The 20,017-nt window shown below is 39.2% G+C and overlaps 1 protein-coding gene across 1 annotated transcript; it reads left to right on the top strand.

Annotated features, from left to right (window-relative positions):
* The first annotated feature begins 18,961 nt into the window (after window positions 1–18,961).
* Window positions 18,962–19,595, top strand: LOC116859731 (60S ribosomal protein L17-like). The gene has a single exon (XM_032845273.1). It carries the CDS (start codon window positions 18,996–18,998, stop codon window positions 19,548–19,550), a length of 555 nt encoding a protein of 184 aa, XP_032701164.1. The 5' UTR covers window positions 18,962–18,995; the 3' UTR covers window positions 19,551–19,595.
* The last annotated feature ends 422 nt before the right edge of the window (window positions 19,596–20,017 follow it).

Genomic DNA, 20,017 nt, shown 5'->3' with positions numbered 1-20,017 from the left:
CCACCCAGGCATCCCTCTGGTTTAAAATATTGTAACAAAACAACTAAGAGGGGTGCCTGGGTGGCTCAGTGGGTTGAAGCCTCTGCCTCCAGCTCTGGTCATGATCCCGGGGTCCTGGGATCGAGCCCCTCATTGGGCTCTCTGCTCGGTGGGGAGCCTGCTTCCTCCTCTCTCTCTTTCTCTGCCTGCCTCTCTGCCTGCTTGTGATCTCTGTCTGTCAAATAAATAAATAAATCTTTAAAAAAAACAACTAAGAAAATTATCTTTGTACAATAGGGATTTGAATATGGACTGACTATTGGATGATATTACATAATTATTGTTAATTTTCTTAGGCATCAAAAGATTATGATTATATAGAAGAATGTCTTTTTTTTGTTAGGAGATTCATACTGAAATATTTAAGATGAAATATCATGATATTTACAATTTACTTTCAAATGGTGCTACCAAAAAAGCTGATTTTTTGTTTGTTTGTTTTAGAGAGAGGGAGCAGAGAAGTGCAGAGGGAGAGAGAGAATCTTTTTTTTTAAGATTTTATTTATTTACTTGACAGAGAGAGAGATCACAGTAGGCAGGCAGAGAGAGAAGGGGAAGTAGGCTCTCTGCTCAGCAGAGAGCCCAATGTGGGGCTCGATCCCAGGAGCCTGAGATCATGACTGAGCCAAAGGCAGAGGCTTAACCCACTGAGCCACCCAGGTGCCCCGAGAGAGAGAATCTTAAGCAGGCTCTGTGCTCAGTGCAGAGCCCGGGACTCTGTCTCACAACCCTGAGATTGTGACCTGGACCAAACAGTCTGGACCAAACTCAGGCTTAACAGACTGAGCCACCTAGGTGCCCCCAAATGCTGATCATTTTTAAAACCAGGTGAGGAGTCTGTTGACATGAGTTGAGCTCATTAGAAAAATGTCTTTTAAGTGTTGTGATAACACTAGAACCTGAGATATTATCGTTTTTACATACCAAATGCCCATAGTGGTTATTATTAAAAGGAAAAATCTAGGAAAATAAGTACTGCATGATTCTAGGTTTTAAAAATATATATGTGATTTGTATGTATAGATCAATCTTTTTAAGTTCCTAAATAATTTGGTGTTGCTACAGATGATAATGAAGTAGTAGTACTTACTGGTAAATGAGGTGAAGGAGCAAAAATTGGAAGGACCCAAAGAGAAGTTTTATTTAATACTCTGTACTTAATATTTTAAATACTTATTACACTTTACTTTTTTATTTTTTTAAAGATTTTATTTATTTAACAGACAGAGATCACAAGTAGTTGGAGAGGCAGGCTGAGAGGAGGAAGCAGGCTCCCTGCTGAGCAGAGAGCCCAATGCGGGGCTCCATTCCAGGACCCTGAGATCATGACCTGAGCTGAAGGCAGAAGCTTAACCCACTGAGTCATCCAGGTGCCCCTTTATCACACTTTAAAATGCTGAAAGACTTTTGGATGATTTCTACTTTTCTTGTGGTAAAAGACTCAAGGCGGAAAGAAGGTAGAAAAGGAGGTCATCTAAAACCTTATTTTTAAGGCTTAATTTCATATCTGTACAATGAGATTAAAATTCTTTCCAAAAGACTTTTGACTCTTTCTAAAACCAAATCCTGCTTAAACGAATGACTATCTACACTGAGGTATTCATAATAGAACACTTCTACATTTCAAAGCAATCTTACAGAAGAATTTCAAGAAATATTGTCAACAATAACAGCATCATTGGAAAAAGATATGCAACCCATGAATAATAATTAGGCAGAAGTAGTCGAAAATTAATTTGTAAATTATTACTAATCTTGTAGTGATACAAAATTATGAAAGTAGAACATTTTCCTCTTCTGCTCGAGAAATGTAGAAATGTTACTAATATTTTTATATAATCAACAAAAGCTGCTTGGAATGCATAACACATTTCTCCCACACAACATTGTTGAACATGTTGGTAAGACATGAAAGTGCAGATTGGAAAAGTTTATTTAATCCAAATATGATGGACCTATAGTAGTAACAGTAAGCCTCAGTAAATATCTGTAGTATGAGAGAGTGAGAGAATGGGTAAGTCAATAGAAATGACCAGGAGTTTCACTAGATTGTGAACTGAGAGGAAGGAAATATTCTTCCTTACTCATGTTTGTATCCCCAACATTTTGCCACATAGTTGGTTATCAGTAAGTGTTGAATTAATAGAATAATCCAAAAACTATCTTCACTTTGCCTGGGTATGGAACTGGACATTTACAGTAAATTGTCTTAACTCGTTGCTAAAGGATACTTTTTTTTTTTTTAAAGATAGAACCACGAGGGGCACCTAGGTGGCTCAGATGGTTAAGCTTCTGCCTTCAGCTCAGGTCATGATCTCCAGGTCTTGGTATTGAACCCCATGTGGGGTTCCCAGCTCAGCGGGGAATCTTCTTCTCCCTCTCACTCTGACTTTCCCCCCGCTTGTGCTCTCTCTCTCTCTTTCTCTCAAATGCATAAATAAAATCTTCAAAAAATTAAATTAAATTAAAAATAAAGATAGAAACATGAGCCTTGTACAAAAATAAAATAAACGTGTTAAAGAATGTTTCAGCCCAATTATTGAGCAAACTAGAAAAGTGTTAAAAGGCCAGTTCAAGGAGATTGGGAAGATAGGACACAAATAGAGGCAATGAGGAGTGCTAAAATGAATTTGTCAGTAAATGAAAAAAAAAAAAGGTCAAAATTCACAGGGAAATAATCATCTTCACCAGCAAAAATCATTTGTGTTGGGGTGCCTGGCTGCCTCAGTCATTGGAACCTATGACTTTTATCTTGGGGTTCTTTGGGTTTGAGCCCCATGTTGGGTGTAGAGATTACTTAAAAAATAAAATCTTAAAAAAATCATTTGCGTTACCAATAGTTTACTACAACTAAAAGACTGCTAAAGACTCAGACACAATGAAAGATAAAAATAATGAGAGAGCTAGGCAACACCAGGTCTTTTATAGGACACTCAGTGATATTTTTTCCCTTTGTCATTTCAAAGTCTTTCACAATTCTTCTGGAAAGTCTCTTCTTGTGAGCATAATAATTTCAAAGATTATTCTTAATTATACCAGAAGACTGATTTTACTAAGTTTGGCTTCATTGTTTTCACAGCTGAAGCAAGGGCAGGAGTTAGCTCTTACAAAAGAGACGACACCCCCAAAATGGATGCTAAACCAATGTCACCAATCTGAGACTTATATGTAACCTAACTGCGGTTTCAATCTCTCCCAGGAATGTTATCTTAAACCAGCATATCTGGAATTTCCTGGTCGGCATCAATGAGGCAATCCACCAGATAGACCCCTTCTGTGTAGCCCAAAGAAAGATGAGTTATTCTGCTATTTCCTTGTCCCTGTCTTTTTCTGCCTACAAAAGTCTCGTTTTGTTCAGCTTTTCAGAGCTTCTTTTTATTTGCTATAAGGGATGTTGCCTGATCTGTGATTTGTTGAATAAAGTCAATTTAATCTCATTTGAATTTTTTTTTTGTTTTTTTTTTTTTTTTAAACACAGCAAGCTACAACCTGTGGGCTGATTCCAGGTTTTGTACCTCCTGGAGCTAAAAATACTTTTTACATCTTTAAATGGTTGAAAAAAATATCAAAAGATAAACAACTTTTTGTGACACATGAAAATTCTGTGGAAATCAAGTTTTGGTCTCCATAATTAAAGGTTTATAGGAATACAGCCAGCTTATTCACTTATATATTGTTTGTGGCTGCTTTCCAACAATGACAGAGCTGAGAAGTTGTCACGGGCTCACAAACCAAGGCCAGAACTAGGGTGAGCAATTGAGGTACTTACCTTGGCACAAGGTTTGAGGGGGCACCAAGAACTAAGTAATGAATAGAGGTGCCTGGCTGGCTTTGTAGGAAAAGCATGCAACTCTTGATCTTGGGGTTGTGAGTTTGAGCCACACATTCGTTGTAGAGATTACTGAATAAATAAATAAATAAACTTAAAAAAAAAAAAAACCCTGAGTAATGAATAATGAATGAATTTTACTTTGATGCAATATTTTTAAAAATCAAAAGGAATGAAAAAAATAGTTAAAGCTTTAAACAAACACAGAATGACTATTACTGATTTTTCCATTTGCCTCAGGCTCCACTATAGCTTGGCAAAGCAGTGCTATATCTCACTCACCTCACCTTGTTCCTGGCCTTACTGGAAGCTTAGATTATTTACTACTGGCTTTTGGAGAAACGTTTATGAACAACAGTATTAACCAATTATATAAGCTACCTTGAGGTTGCTATTCCAACTTAAGCACTAAGCTTCAAGTCCACAAAATAAACTTCTGATTGGGAAATTTAATAAGGAGTCTTAGACCGGAATCTTAAAAGCTTCCATTACTGGCTATCCTATGGCTAAGAAATCAAGTCCCAAAACATCTCTCCCAAAACCAGACTTCTTCTGCAGTACCTATAAATTCAGTGATTGCCTCATTTTTGAGGTCCTCAACACGGGCCAAGTTTTCTGGCTTGCCAGTAAGTGACCTTCTTCTTACTTATTTGTCGACCTCTTTTGTCGCTGATTTCAAATGCACCACTCTCAAATCATACACTCCAGGCAATTTCTCTAATTATACCTGGTTTAAAGGTAGATAGATTCTTATTGAACATATGCAACCATATGGTTATGAAAAGCAATGAGGCTTAGTAAAGTTTCTGAATTTAGGTGTGTCAGTAAGAATCAAATATCGTGTGAAAATGTTTTATTTCAGCTTATAAAAGCAGAATACTAAATTGTTGTGGGTTATAGGGGCTCCTAACTGGCTCAATCGGTAGAGCATGTGACTCTTGATCTCGCGGTTGTGAGTTCAAGCCCCATGTTGGGCGTGGAGTCTATTTAAAAAAAAAAAAAAAGGAAAAGAAAAGAAAAAACGCAATAAATAAATAAATTGTTCTGGGTTACAGATTGCTTAAGAAGAAAGAAAAAGGACTTCCTCATATACCTAAAAAACAAACAAAACAAAATAACACAATAAACATTATTCCAAATGAATAACCACAATAAAATTTCCCTCATCACTCCACTCACTCCTCTGTAATTAACTTTCACTCTTCTAGATCTTGATTAGTTAGCAGTCTGCTCTCATGAAGACACCAACCCCTGAATGAAAAAGAATTAGAAAATTCTGACTCAGTTCATTTGTAAGGTCTGAAAGTTATCTAAGTGCTCTCAATTCAGAAGCTAGAACAAAAGTCCGTTTTTTGAACTGCCAATAATTCAAAGTACCTATTTTAGTCCTTTTCCACTAGTCTCTAACACTGTCCTTGTTTGTTGAAGACAAACTCTGGCTGTAATTTAAAAAAAAAATTTTTTTTTCTATCTGTAGTTTTTAGCAGTCCCTAGGCAAGCTTTAGAGTAAACAAAACAAAACAAAACAATTTTATCTGTAGATGACAAAGTCTCAATGGCCATGGTTCATTTATTACTGCACCCAATAATATTAGAGTGGAAGAAACTAAAATTCTCTATTGGGGTGCATGCATAACTATTTCCTAAGTTGTGTTCTGGTTTCCCCTGGAAGTAAAAATATCATAGACAGCAAACATTTAGGGATGTCCCATAAAGCACGTAAGTTCTGAAAATGTATCTCAGTAACGTTTCTTACAAATCTATATGCTAGTGAAGAGGAACATCTCTTCTGATCGCACAACTCTTGCCATCCACTTCTCACAATAGAAGTGTCTCAAACCAAATTGTTTCTAGCATCTCTCTCTCTTTCTTTTTTTTTTTTTTTTTAAAGATTATTTATTTATTTATTTATTTGACAGACATCACAGGTAGGCGAGAGGCAGACGGAGAGAGAGAGACAAAGGGAAGCAGGTTCCCTGATGAGGAGAAAGCCCGCTGGCTGCGGGGCTCGATCCCAGGACCCTGGGATCCTGACCTGAGCCAAAGGCAGAGGCCTCAATCCACTAAGCCACCCAGGTGCCCCAACATCTCTCTTTCTATAAGGTGAGAAAGCAAATCTTTGTGACTTTTTCCTGGGGTCCTTTGAAAATCTCAAAGATGCTTATAGGTATAACAGGTATACCAAAATAGTTATTTATTTATTTGTGAAATTAGGGTTCTGACTTGGGGCAGGCAATTTCAGAAGAGTTGTCAGAGGATTTGTAGACAGTTAAGATAGGATCATGGGTTACTGAGAAAAAATGCTTAGTTACTTATTTAATCAAAGTGACAATAAAAGATTTTTAAAGTAAACCTAGAAGATTAATAGGACTGCAAAGAACATTGGCACTTTCAAAAGTGGGAACACTTTGTTCTTTTTTTTTTTTTTCAGAAATAATAAAAAACGTTATAAAATCAACATAAAGCACAAATAAATTTATTCTGATAAGATACAGAATTTTTGCTATGTAGGCAGATAACACAGAAGGTTAAGAATGAGCTTTCATCTTGTAAGTGCTAGCTATTAATCAGTGAACCAAGGAAGTAAGCTATTAAAACTAAGTAATCTTTGCTAAAATTTAACATATTTTATAACCTATTACAGACTGAGGTATTATAAAACCAAAGTAGATAAAATTCCCTTTATAAGTCTTCTCCATTATATTATGTTATATTCTGGAATAAACTGACCCTTTTCTTAAGGATTGTTTTAGTTCATTTGGGCTGCTATGACAAAGTACCATGGCCTGGGCAGTTAAAACAACATTTATTTCTCACAGTTCTACAGGCTAAGAAGTCCAAGATAAAACCACTGGAGATTTAGTGTCTGGTGAGAGCCTTTTTCTTGGTTCATAGACAGCTAACGCTTGTGTCATCCCATGGCTGGAAGGGGGTATGGGAGCTCTCTGCGGTCTATTCCATGAAAGCCCTAACCTATTCATGAAAGCTCCACCTTTACGACCTAATCACCTCCAAAAAGCCTCACCTCCTAATGCCATCACATTGGGGATCAAATTTCAATATATGAATTTTGGAGGGACACAATCAATCTATGGAGAGGACTGAGTGTGGTCTCAGGACCCGTAGGGTCCCTAAAACTCTTTTAGAAGATGCGTAAAGACTACTTTCATAATAATATTAAGATGTCATTTGCCCATTTCTTTCTCATTCTCTTGCAAGTATAAAGTACAGAGTGTGATATCACAACAGACTAAATGCAATAGCAGATACAAGAATCCAACTAAATTTTCTAGTAAGCCAGACATTTAAGAGATTCCCAACAATGAAAAACTCCATTCTTCTCAAATTTTTTGGTTTTAGAAAATATAGTTATTTTTCATAAAAATGGTATTTATTTTAACATGTGATAGGTTCGTATGATATTGTTTTCCAAAGATTCAAAAAATAAATGCTTTTTACATTTTTTCACATAAACAAAATCTCTTTAGAGTCCTGAATAATTTTTGATTTTTTGAAAAATATTTTATTTATTTATTTGACAGAGAAAGAGAACACAAGCAGGGAGAGTGGAAGAGGGAGAAGCTCCCCTGCTCACCAGGGAGCCTGATGCGGGCCTTGATCCCAGGACCCCAAGATCATGAACTGAGCTGGAGGCAGTCACCAACTGAGCTATGCAGGCACCCCCTCAATAATTTTTTAAGTGTAAATGAATATGGAGATTTTTTAAAATTACATATTTGGGGAGGCACCTGGGTGGCTCAGTCGTTAAGCTCCTGGGTGGAGCCTTGCATTGGGCTCCCTGATGCGTGGGAAGCCTGCTTCTCCCTCTCCCACTCCCCCTGCTTGTGTTCCCTCTCTTATTCTCTCTCTCAAATGGATAAATAAAATCTTCTTTAAAAAATTACTTTTTGGGGGCTCCTGGGTGGCTCAGTGGGTTAAAGCCTCTGCCTTCAGCTCAGGTTATGATCCCAGGGTCTTGGGATCGAGCCCCACATTGGGCTCTCTGCCCAGTGGGGAGCCTGCTTCCCCTCCTTCTCTCTCTCTGCCTGCCTCTCTGTCTACTTGTGATCTCTGTCTGTCAAAGAAATAAATAAAAAATTTTTTAAAAATACTTTTTTTTTTTTTTAAGAGAGGGAGAAGTGTGGAAGAGGGGCAGAGGGAGAGGAAGAGAGAGAAAATCTTAGGCAGGCTCCATGCCCAGTATAGAACTTGATGCAGGGCTCCATCTCACAACCCTGAGATCATGACCTGAGTGGAAATCAAGAGTGGGACGCTCAACCGACTAAGCCACCCAGAGGCCCCTAAAAATTACATTTTTTAAAAATATTTTATTTATTTATTTGACAGAGAGAGAAACAATGAGAGAGGGAGCACAAGTATGGGGAGTGGGAGAGGGAGAAGCAGGAAGCTCAATGTGGGGCTCGATCCCAGGACCCTGGAATCAAGACCTGAGCTGAAGGCAGACGCTTAACAGCTGAGCCACCGAGGCACCCCCAAAATTACATTTTTTTAAAAAGATTTTATTTATTTAAAAAAAAAAGATTTTATTTATTTATTTGACAGAGATCACAAGTAGGCAGAGAGACAGGCAGAGAGAGAGAGAGGAAGGGAAGCAGACTCCCTGCTAAGCAGAGATTTTTTTTTTTCCCCATGCGGGGCTTGATCCCAGGACCCTGGGATCATGACCTGAGCCGAAGGCAGAGGCTTTAACCCACTGAGCCACCTAGGCGCCCCTAAAAATTACATTTTTAAGAGAAAAAAAAAAAAACCCTACTCTTTTTCTCTGAAAAACAAAAGCACATGCATAATTTTATTTCTCTGTCACTCTTGCTCCTATTATGGCCTCAACCACTCCTAGTAATTCTAACTTTATTATAAAAAATATTTTATTTATTTAATTGACACAAATCACAAGTAGGTAGAGAGTCAGGCGGAGGGGTGGAGGCGGGAAGCAAGCTCCCTGCTGAGCAGAAAGCCCCATGCGATGCGGGGCTCCATCCCAGGACCCCAAGATCATTACCTCAGCCGAAGGCAGAGGCTTAACCCACTGAGCCACCCAGGTGTCCCTAATTCTATCTTTAAAAAAAGAAATTGGCTTTTATTTCATAGAAAAATGATGGTGTAGGGGAGAAGTGATTAGAACTATTTTAAACTTAAAACATCTGACCAATCAGCAGTCACAGAAACATCTAAACTGAAGTAGATACTCCCCAAAATGCAGCTGCCATTGACCTCTCTCTGAGAGATTTTCTCATTGGGAAGAAGTTTGGCCCTTAATACCAGGACGTACAAATTCAGCTTCCTTTAGCATCATAAAGACCAACAGAAAACAAAATAATAAAGAGCAATGAAACCTTCCAAACTTTCCAACTGAAGCCCTAAACCTATCTGTTTATTAAGTTGGTATAACCTTTACTTCTGTCTATTCAGTGAGTCATTCATTTACTGGTGACTTTTGTGAGCATATCTAAATAAACCTTGTCTTTTCTCCTGTCTATTGTTAGTTAATTTGCAGGTCCCTAGGAAATGAACATAAGTGGCTATAGAAAAATTTTCTCTCTCAACAGAGATGGATTGTTGAACAACTGTTCACTATACACAATCATTTGAGCAAACTAGCATATGAACATATGTAGCATAATTTCTACAATAACATATATCTCTTTTATACCTTGTTAAGATGGCAAAAAGGAACACTTCATTAATATGACTGAAGGTTATAGCCTCTTTTAACATATGAACTAGGATGAAAAGTAGGTAAATTTCAAACTTTGCTTCATAATCAATGGTTCAGTATTCTAATTTGTATAGAAATTGTGCTGTATTCCGTGATTATCTATTAATTCAATTTAATAACAGCCCAAGGTTTTTGTTTTTGTTTTTTTTTTAAGATTTTATTTATTTATTTTACAGACAGAGATCACAAGTAGAGAGAGAGGAGGAAGCAGGCTCCCGCCGAGCAGGGAGCCCTATGCGGGGCTTGATCCCAAGACCCTGGGATCATGACCTGAGCCGAAGGCAGAGGCTTTAACCCACTGAGCCACCCAGGCGCCGCACAGTCCAAGGTTTTAAGTTACCTAAAGATCTTGGAAATTATCTTGAAGCCAACATACTAAAAAACAAAATTACTGTTGCAATTACAAGTTTTGTCAGAATAATGACTCAATTTAGTTGAACAATATTTACATTTAAAAAATTCTAAACATCATGTAGTAGCAATGTCAGCTTATTTGATTAATAAATGTGAAGCTTAGAGGAAAAAATCTGAGTAAATAAAATATACATGAAGGAGTCCAAAATACGACGCCTGCTGTGGTATAAAAGTTACTTTGATCAGAAGTTATTTATGTCCCTGAATTCCCTTATCTACCTAAAAGCAGAAACATTCAGGTTTAACCACTCTTTTAGGTCTTCATTTCCTTATGAAGTCTCCCATGTCAGAATTTCTGGCTTCACAGACAAGTTCACAGCCAAGTTTATATGAGTTCCAGTGCTCAGGGGAGTAATGGTGAGGTCAGAGGTCCTCGGGGGTATATTGGTGAGTTTTTTATAAGTGGCATGTTTAGAAATCTATAATTGTCTGTTCTTTGAAGGGGACAGTAATCACTAAGTAAATGACTAAGTTCTGGTTGTTTAAAATCTTTTGTTTATGTAAGTCACCTTGTAGTGACAAAATGCTATGAGGAGTATGGTTCCTATTTTGTAGAAAATAGAGCTGTTACGAAGTTTTTTATTTAGTTAAAACAAAAGTAAATACTTCAATGTGATGATTTAGAGCACTTCAATTTGGTAATGTCTCCTATTTTTATTAAAATGAGTCAAAATAATTAAATCTTCAGTGTTACAGTCTTTAATATTATTTTTATTTTCACATTTTTTTTCCATCTCCTGGCATTTTTAACATTTTAGAATTTATTGAAACTTACTACATATGTCGATTTTTTTTAGGAGGAGAGGGCCAGAGGCAGGGGAGGAAAAGAATCTTAATCAGGCTCCATGCCTAGCTCAGAGCCTGACACAGGGCTTGATCCCACAACACTGAGATCATGACTTGAGCCAAAATCGAGAGTTTATTTTTTTTTTAAGATTTTATTTATTTATCAGAGAGAGAGAAAAAATAAGAGAGAGAGAACACGAGAGGGGAGAGTCAGAAGGAGAAGCAGTCTCCTGAGCAGGGAGCCCAAAGCAGGACTCTATCCTGGGACTCCAGGATCATGACCTGAGCCACAGGCAGTCACTTAACCAACTGAGCCACCCAGGTATCCCTACATATGTCTATTTTAAACTATTAAAATATTTTCTCTCACTGATTATGATGATGCAGATTCTTTGTTTCACTAAACTTTAGTCAGGCTCCTGAAGCTTTCCTAGGCCCATCCATGCACTTCCTTGTAAAATACAGTTTTACCAAGAAATCTGTTAAGTTAGTTTAACCAGAACCCCCTACCCTGCAGATCTGATCACCCCTGATATCTGATCAGGTTCGACATCACCCCACCCCACCCCGTGATGTTTGATCACCCTGTCTTGTCTTCAGCAAGAATCCTATTAGGTTGGCTTAGCCAGAATCACCCTCACCCCTGATATTTTCTTGGTAATTTTCCATTCACTACCCCCCCACCCTGTGTCTTGGCTATAAATGGCTACTGGTCTGTGCTATATTCAGAGTGGAACCCAAGCTCTCCCGGAAACCAACTGTAAAATCCCATCGCAGTGGCCCCTACACCTAACTTGATGGTCCTGGATAAAGTTTGTTTTACCATCTCTGACAAGTGTCATTGATTTTGATTTTTCTTTAAAAATGGTTTAGGGACACCGGGGTGACTCAGTGGGTTAAACCTCTGCCTTTGGCTCAGGTTATGGTCTCAGGGTCCTGGGATCGAGCCCCACATAGGGCCCTCTCTCAGTGGGGAGTCTGCTCCCCCCACCCCCACCTGCCTCTCTGCCTACTTGTGATCTCTCTCTCTCAAATAAATAAATAAACTCTTTAAAAAAAAGTATTCATTTTATCATCTCTTTAAACTCTATTTTTATAATCTACTATCTTCAGAAAGCTAGAATTCATTTCTAGCTCTCTTTCCTTTCTCCAAACTGAATTTCTAAAATTATTTTGAGGAAGTACCAAATGTATATGTCGAAGCCATAGCATAAGAAATTTTTCTCATTTGCCATCACTTGCCTCTGACAGGAATTAATGACTCACCCTGGCTGTGTTAAAAAGTCATAAACAATATACACCATATCCCAAGTCTTTTAAATATTCCTGAAATCTTGTGAGAAATCAATTACATCTTAGAAAAACACTAAAATGTTCCCTCTTTGTATACATCTTATAGAAATCTTAAGGAAATACATAGCAAACTTTGCAGGTGAATATGAGGGGCACCTGACTGGCTCAGACAGAAGAGCATGTGACTTTTGATCTCAGGGTTGTGAGTTCAAGCCCTACATCGGGTGTAGGATTACTTAAACAAACAAACCGAAGTTGATACGTCAAGATGCCCTCACTTGGAAAACTAATAACAGGGAGGGGACAGGAAAAAGCAATTAGCTAGGAAAGAGACAGAATGAAAGGAATGCTGAGAATGAAGAGTATAACAAGTCTTTTGGAAGGGCAGAAAACAAGGATCATCTAATTCCAATGAGGGGATGGGAGAGATCTTTTGAAAAGACTTCTTCAGAATAGGGCAGACGAATTTTTTTAAATTAATTAATTATTTATTTATTTGACAGACAGAGATCATGAGAAGGCAGAGAGGCAGGCACTGGGGTGGAGGTGGGGGAGTAGCCGGCTCCCTGCTGAGCAGAAAGCCTGATGCAGAGCTTGATCCCAGGACCCTGGAATCATGACCTGAACTGAAGGCAGAGGCTTTAACCCACTGAGTCACCCAGGCACCCAGTTGAATTGTTTTTTTTTTTTTTAAGGATGATACTGACAATGACAACAGTGAACGTACTAGATGCACTTTGATGCTGCTGCTTGATGGTGGTCTGAGGCTGGTATGAAAGATAATTTGGGGAAGGTAATTAATTTTTTTAATTTTATTTATTTTTTTAAAGATTTTATTTATTTATTTGACAGACAGAGATCACAAGTAGGCAGAGAAGCAGGCAGAGAGAGAGGAGGAAGCAGGCTCCCCGCTGAGCAGAGAGCCCGACGCGGGGCTCGATTCCAGGACCCTGGGATCATGACCTGAGCTGAAGGCAGAGGCTTTAACCCACTGAGCCACCCAGGCGCCCCTGGGGAGGGTAATTTAAACCCAAGTTACGTTAAGTCTGGAATTACACCTAGGGAATCAGCAATAGATAGGCAATCTTGCAGAACAGATCTTGACTGGCAATATCTACTGTGCAAAAGTCACTGTTCTCTTCACCCTGGTATTTGTCTATTCTTCTCAGCTGAGTATTTTAAGTTCTCTCAAATGCTGTAACACAACTATCTCCTACCCACAGTTTTCTCGTGAGTTTAGTGGCCCTTCAAAAATCCCATTTATCACGATGAGCAATCATAAAGAATACACAATATTCCAACTATATCAACCCCACACTTTTACATAAAAGAGTAGGAAAGGAGGTTTTGTTTCTGTGAGTGGTGGTGGTGATGTCAGAATTTCCTAGGAGAGTTTCAGTTACCTCTTAGAAAGTATTAATAGTTTTTGTAACCCAAAACTCATTCTGGCCCCATGCTTTCCAAAATTTTCCATTTTGATTTTACTTTCAATCAGTGAGTCAGTACTTCAGTCAGTGGATACTTCCCTCACTAACCCCAACACACACGCACGCACACACACACGTCCTCTTTTGGATGGTAATAGTGCATTTAATTGTTCAATGTCAGCTATTCAAATCCTTCAGGTGGGAGATAGGATCATTAACATCCCAATGATGGCTATCTCTTATCTAAACCTTTCCTGCTGTGCAAAGGAAAAATCTATTTAAATCCATTAATTCTCTGTGAGAGCCTCCACCAGATCATTTACTAAAATGCTAAGTAAGACGGATACTACCACTAATTCTTAAGAAATGAAGCTTTCACATTCTCATTTATCTCCTCCATTCACTTCCTCTCTCCAGTCTGGCTTTCAGTTTTCAACAATTCCTACCAATTTCCCTGTCTAATTTCCATTTTAAATCATTAGGAAAAACTATGTCAGCTCTTAGTCCCCTTTATCCACATTTTCTGCTTGGAAGAATTCCAGTAAAGCAAAATTTCATTTTGCAAAACAGCACCCATGTTTTCGCTTGGTAATCCTGCCGTTTTTAAATCCACTAGGTTAGATGCATAATAAAGAGAAAGTTAAGGCAAATTCCTTCTCTGGGAGTCAGTTTTCTTATCTGTAAAAAGCTCTACACCACAGACCTCTTAAATGGTTAATGAGCAATTCTGAGAGGCTCTACCTAACACACAGCCTATAGGTTCATAATCACCCAGTTTGAAGGTTCCTCTTCCGCACACCATGGATCCTCTGTGACTGGCTTTCGAGACTCCAAAACTATCAGGTTTAAGTAGTTTGGCCAATAGTCATTTAGTTTTATCCTCAAATGTCTTCACAGTTCCCAGATGTTTTACTCATTTTTTTTTTCCCTCCTTAAATCCTTCCATTAACCAAGCAGGGTAGTATACATGTGCGTGCACATTTTTTTTTTCCAGTGGAACTTGCAGCATTTTAGATATGAATCTCCCTTTGATATGGTAACTCACATATATACAGTTGGGGGATCATTTACGCATTCAATCAGCGAATAGTTTTGAGTGCCTTCTCCGAACCAAACACTTCTAAGACACAGTGCTGAATAAAACCATGAGAGTACCTGCTCCTAGTGAACTTAGATTGTAGAATAAAGAATATATATGTTGGGGGCTGGGAGCTATTTTAGATAAGGTGATTAAGGATAGCCTCTAGGTTAAGTAATATTTTATTTATTTATTTATTTAATTTATTTGACAGAGATCACGAGTAGGCAGAGAGGCAGGCAGAGAGAGCGGGAAGCAGGCTCCCTGCTGAGCAGAGAGCCCGATGCGGAACTTGATCCCAGGATGCTGGGATCATGACCTGGGCTGAAGGCAGAGGCTTTAACCCACTGAGCCACCCAGGCGCCCTAGATTAAGTAATATTTGAACAGAGCAAGGAATGCAATATGTAAGTAGGCTACGCTGGTATTTCTAGGAGGGGAGGTAATGGAGGGGCAGAGACAGTAAATGCAAAGTCTTTGAGGTGCGAATCCCAGAACGGCAAGGAGCCAGTGTAACTGAACCAGAGTGATGGAGGCAGAGTATAGTAGGAGTTACAGTGGCAGGTAAGGGCAATTCAAGAATTACTTTCTTTACCATAATAATGACTTGGAACGTCATTCTGAATGGTTGGAAAACCACTAGGCACAATTCCATTTCAATCTGGATTTCTCTGCCTTAAAAAAGGACCAATGCAGTGGCACCTGGATGGCTCAGTGAGTTAAAGCCTCGGCCTTTGGCTTAGGTCATGATCTCAGGGTCTTGGCATCAAGCCCCGCATCCAGCTCTTTGCTCAGCAGGGAGCCTGCTTCCCCCTCTTTCTCTGCTTGCCTCTCTGCCTACTTGTAATCTCTGTCTGTCAAATAAATAAATAAAATCTTAAAAAAAAAAAAAGGACCAATGCTGAAAATCAACTCAGTCTGTACACCATTTTTTTGTAAAAGGATGAATAATTTGTTTTTTTTTTTTTAAAGGCTTATTTATTTATTTCAGAGAGAGAGTGTGTGTGAGGAGCAACGGGAGAGAATCCTCAGACTCCCCACTGAGCAGGGAGCTCAGCGTGGGGGTGTGATCCCAAGACCTTGAGATCATGAGCTGAGCCAAAATCAAGAGTGGGATGCTAAGTTGACTGAGCCACTCAGGTGCCCCCCCCTTTTTTTTTTAAATAGGCTTCATACTCAACATGGGGCTTGAACTCACAACCCTGCGATTAGGAGGTGCATACTCTACCAACTGAGCCAGCCAGGTGCCCCAGTATGTACACCATTGTGTTTCTACCCTGGAGCATACTCTTAACTGTATGATAATAATGTGATGTAGAGATCAGCAAACATTTTCTGTAAAGGACCAGATTGTAAACATTTTAGACATTTCATTCTGTGTAATTTCTGTTGCAAAGACTCGATTTTGCTATTTGGGTGCATAAGCAACCATGGACAAAAGAATATGGAACACCAATAAAACTTTTTGGACACTGAAGTTTGAGTTTCATATAATTTTATATCATAAAGTACTGTTTTTCTTCTGATTTTTATTCCAACCATTTAAAAATGTAGAAACCATTTGTAGCTCATGGACCATACAAAAACATGCATTGGGCCAGATTTAGCCCACAGGGCATAGTTTGCCCAGCTCTGACTCAGCCGTAACTTGTTACAATAATTAGGTTTTTATTTATAGGCCACTGAAAGAAGAAATGAGAAATTATGGCAGAAAGAGAAAAATTAATCTCATTTAAAATATGTCAAGCAATACATTTATATATTTAAGACAAACATATACACGAAAATGTAGTGAAATTTTCTTAAGTGATACAAGATTTTTATGACCAGATTACATATAAAATAGGAAAAAAATAGCTTTTGAAAGTAATCTGAAAAAGATATCTATGTTTTGTTTTTAAAGATTTATTTATTTGACAGAAATAGACAATGAGAGAGGGAACACAAGCGGGGCGAGTAGGAGAGGGAGAAGCAGGCTTCCCGCCAAGCAGTTTGCCCAACAGGGGACTTGATCCGGGACCCTGGGATCATGACCTGAGCTGAAGGCAGACACTTAAAGACTGAGCCACCCAGGCACCCCAAAGTCTATGTTTTAAATAGCTCAGAAGTAAAACACAAGGTATATTCAGAAATAAACCTTAAATGTGGATTTTTTCTTAAGAACCTAAAGCCAGAGTGGACTTTATTCATAGACTAGATGACAGTCATCACTGAGTAATTTCCAGGGCAATGGACAAGTTCTAGAACTCTTAGAGAAGACAATTACATTCTAACCGATACCTAGAAGTCAGCAATGAGGAAGTCATGGTCAGCTATCAGGAAGGTCAGAGGCCTGTCTTGGCAGCACCCCACAAGAGGCCAGATCTAACCAGACAAGCTCATGATGGTTGCCATGACAGGAAATCCCTGACCAAATTAGGAAGAAAAAGTAAGAAATGCTGTTTCCTACCCCCAGGTGATAAATATTCTGCCCCCTAGTTAAGAGCTGTCAATAAAAGATAGAAACACCCTCCCCCCCCGCCCCCCAGGCAGGGCACACAGCTTTCTCTCCTTGGAGCTCACCAGCACTCATATCTCGAGTATACTTTTGTTTTAATAAACTTTCCCGCTTGTGTTACTCATCCACTGTGTTGTGTCTGTCCTTGAATTCATTTGTGTGACAAGACCAAGAACCTTTGGTGACTCCTCTGAGTCTGGCTGGATCAAGGCCTCAGGGCCCATGGACCCCCCAGTCCCCAGCAACAGCACCTTCCTAAGTACTTTTCACCACCAGCTTTAGGATACCTGAAAGTTTCTTTAAACAGGATTGTAAGGGCCTATTTAGCGAGAGCAGCTCCATCCGATTAAACAGTGATTTTGTTGTTTATGCAGTAAAACTTAAACTGACCCTGCCTGCCCACCCCCCTTCCAGGGAACTTACTTAAAAACAAGTCCCGGAAACCAATCCCAGGTAACAAAGCCCAAATACAAGGGTGGGTCAGGCCAGGTGGAGGTATCCAATCAGTGGGGGCGCCTACTGTCTCCCTAGCTACCAAGGAGTATGGGCCCTTCCCCAATTCTGATCAAGGTGATAGGCTAGTTCAAATATCTAATATGGGTAAATTGTAATTCAATTGGTCACTTATGTATGACCTAGCATGACTGTGCAGCTTTCTCTGTGTGTTACAATCTCATTGGCCACCTGATTGTGGCCAGGCCCAACCACATGGCCTTTGCCCTTTAAAAGTTAGTCGGTAAGGCAGGGAGGGGTCACCTCTTTGTAAGAGACTGCCCTGACTGGTCAGTTTGATTCTCGATGCTTGGTGCGAAATAAAGCTTTGCTTGACCTTTGCTTTATATCAGTCTCATTCCTTTGACCATGGACCCAACAGGATGAATCCTTTTATTCCATAAATACTAAGTTTAAATTAGAGTTAAGTTTTAAAAGGTAAAAATAGACGCACACGGTGGTGATATCTGAAACTTTCCAGTATGTGCATTAAGGCATGTCAACATCCTTATGCACTGTTTCCTAGAATTGATCTGTCTGAAATGTCTGATTCACCATTGGTATAAAAGAATGGCATATCCTTCTCCTTCTCCACCCCAAATCTCACTACGGCGCTTGGCTCAGGAATGTAAACCCCTATGAGGAACCAAACAAAGAAATAATCAAATTTTTTTTCAAGGAAACACCTGACAGTGATTAATTAAGGCATATGTGTCTTATATGTATTTCCATTAAAGGTGAAGTTCTGAGAGGTCCCTGGCTGGCTCCACAAGGTGGAGTATGCAACTCTTGATCTTGGGGTTGTGAGTTCGAGCCCCATGTTGGGTGTAGAGATTAAGTAAAAACAAAATCTTAAAAGAAGAAAGGTTGGGGTCCCTGGGTGGCTCAGTAGGTTAAGTCTCTGCCTTCGGCTCAGGTCACGATGTCAGGGTCCTGGGATCAAGCTCTGCATCGGGTTCTCTGCTCAGCGGGGAGCCTCCTCCCCCCACTCCCCCGCCTGCCTCTCTGCCTCCTTGTGATCTCTCTCTGTCAAATAAATAAATAAAATCTTAAAGAAAAATAAAGAAAAAAGGTGAAATTTTGAGAAATAGGGTTTGACCCATGTGGAAGCATTGAATTCACAACAAAAAGGAAGAGTAGATGATGATTCTTATTCTTTTAAACAGAAATGGTATGCTTTGTGAAGCTACCAAAATTTTGAAATATATTGGATAAAACCCACAGATAAAAATGAAACGTCGCTTCTTTAGGTGGAATATGCTTATTCAGAAAGGTAGTTTAGACCTATTTCAGCAAATCTTCAGTCACCGATTCCAATTATAATCAATTATCCTGTTTTAACTTATAAAATATTTAATAGTCTAGCTTCCTCTTCCTCTCAGCGGCCAGGGGTGACCTCTGAACATGGTTCGCTATTCGCTTGACCCAGAAAACCCTACGAAATCATGCAAGTCAAGAGGTTCAAATCTCCGTGTTCACTTTAAGAACATATGTGAAACTGCCCAGGCCATCAAGGGTATGCATATCCGAAAAGCCACCAAGTATCTGAAAGATGTCACTTTGCAGAAGCAGTGTGTGCCATTCCGTTGCTACAATGGTGGAGTTGGTAGGTGTGCCCAGGCCAAACAGTGGGGCTGGACACAAGGTCGGTGGCCCAAGAAGAGTGCTGAATTTTTACTGCACATGCTTAAAAACGCAGAGAGTAATGCTGAACTTAAGGGTTTAGATGTCGATTCTCTGGTCATTGAGCACATTCAGGTGAACAAAGCCCCCAAGATGTGGCGTAGGACTTACAGGGCTCATGGTCGGATTAACCCATACATGAGCTCTCCCTGCCACATTGAGATGATCCTTACTGAAAAAGAGCAGATTGTTCCTAAACCAGAAGAGGAGGTTGCACAGAAGAAAAAGATATCCCAGAAGAAACTGAAGAAACAAAAACTTATGGCCCGGGAGTAAATTTGCACAGAATAAATGCAAATAAAAATAAAAGAGAAAAAAAAATATTTAATAGTCTATCTTCTATTAACAAGAAACAAACTTATTTAAATATATGGTAACAGTTTAGCTGTTAACTTAAAAAAGAACAGGCGCATACAGATTTTCATATTTATTTTAACCAATTAAGCCACCCAGGCGCCCCATATTTATTTTAATGAACAACAATGTTTGAAAACAATTGCTCGAAAGAACTGGGGTCAGGGGAGCTTGGTTCCTGCAGGGAGAATAAGAAGACAGGGAGAAGGGGAGACCTTGGGAAACTTGGGGGACAGGACAAAGAGGTTGCCAAAAAATCCAAACGCATTTACTTTGCTATTTTCCAAAACAAGCAGCTCTAATGCCGTCTACTAAATTTAAATCCACCCTCTTCCCACCCCTCCATTTGAGATTGGACAAAAGAAAAGGGAGTAGAAACCAGCTTTATT

The sequence above is a fragment of the Lontra canadensis genome, unplaced genomic scaffold (genome assembly GCF_010015895.1).
Source record: "Lontra canadensis isolate GAN:19392208 unplaced genomic scaffold, GSC_riverotter_1.0 scaffold4, whole genome shotgun sequence".
NCBI classification, from domain to species: Eukaryota; Metazoa; Chordata; class Mammalia; order Carnivora; family Mustelidae; genus Lontra; species Lontra canadensis.
The sequence above is the reverse complement of the archived record's forward strand: the minus strand, read 5'-3'. Positions and strand labels throughout refer to the sequence as shown.

What these genes read in the sequence shown, in the direction of transcription:
- LOC116859731 (XM_032845273.1), top strand. Translation starts at nt 18,996, where the DNA reads ATGGTTCGCTATTCGCTTGACCCAGAAAACCCTACGAAATCATGCAAG.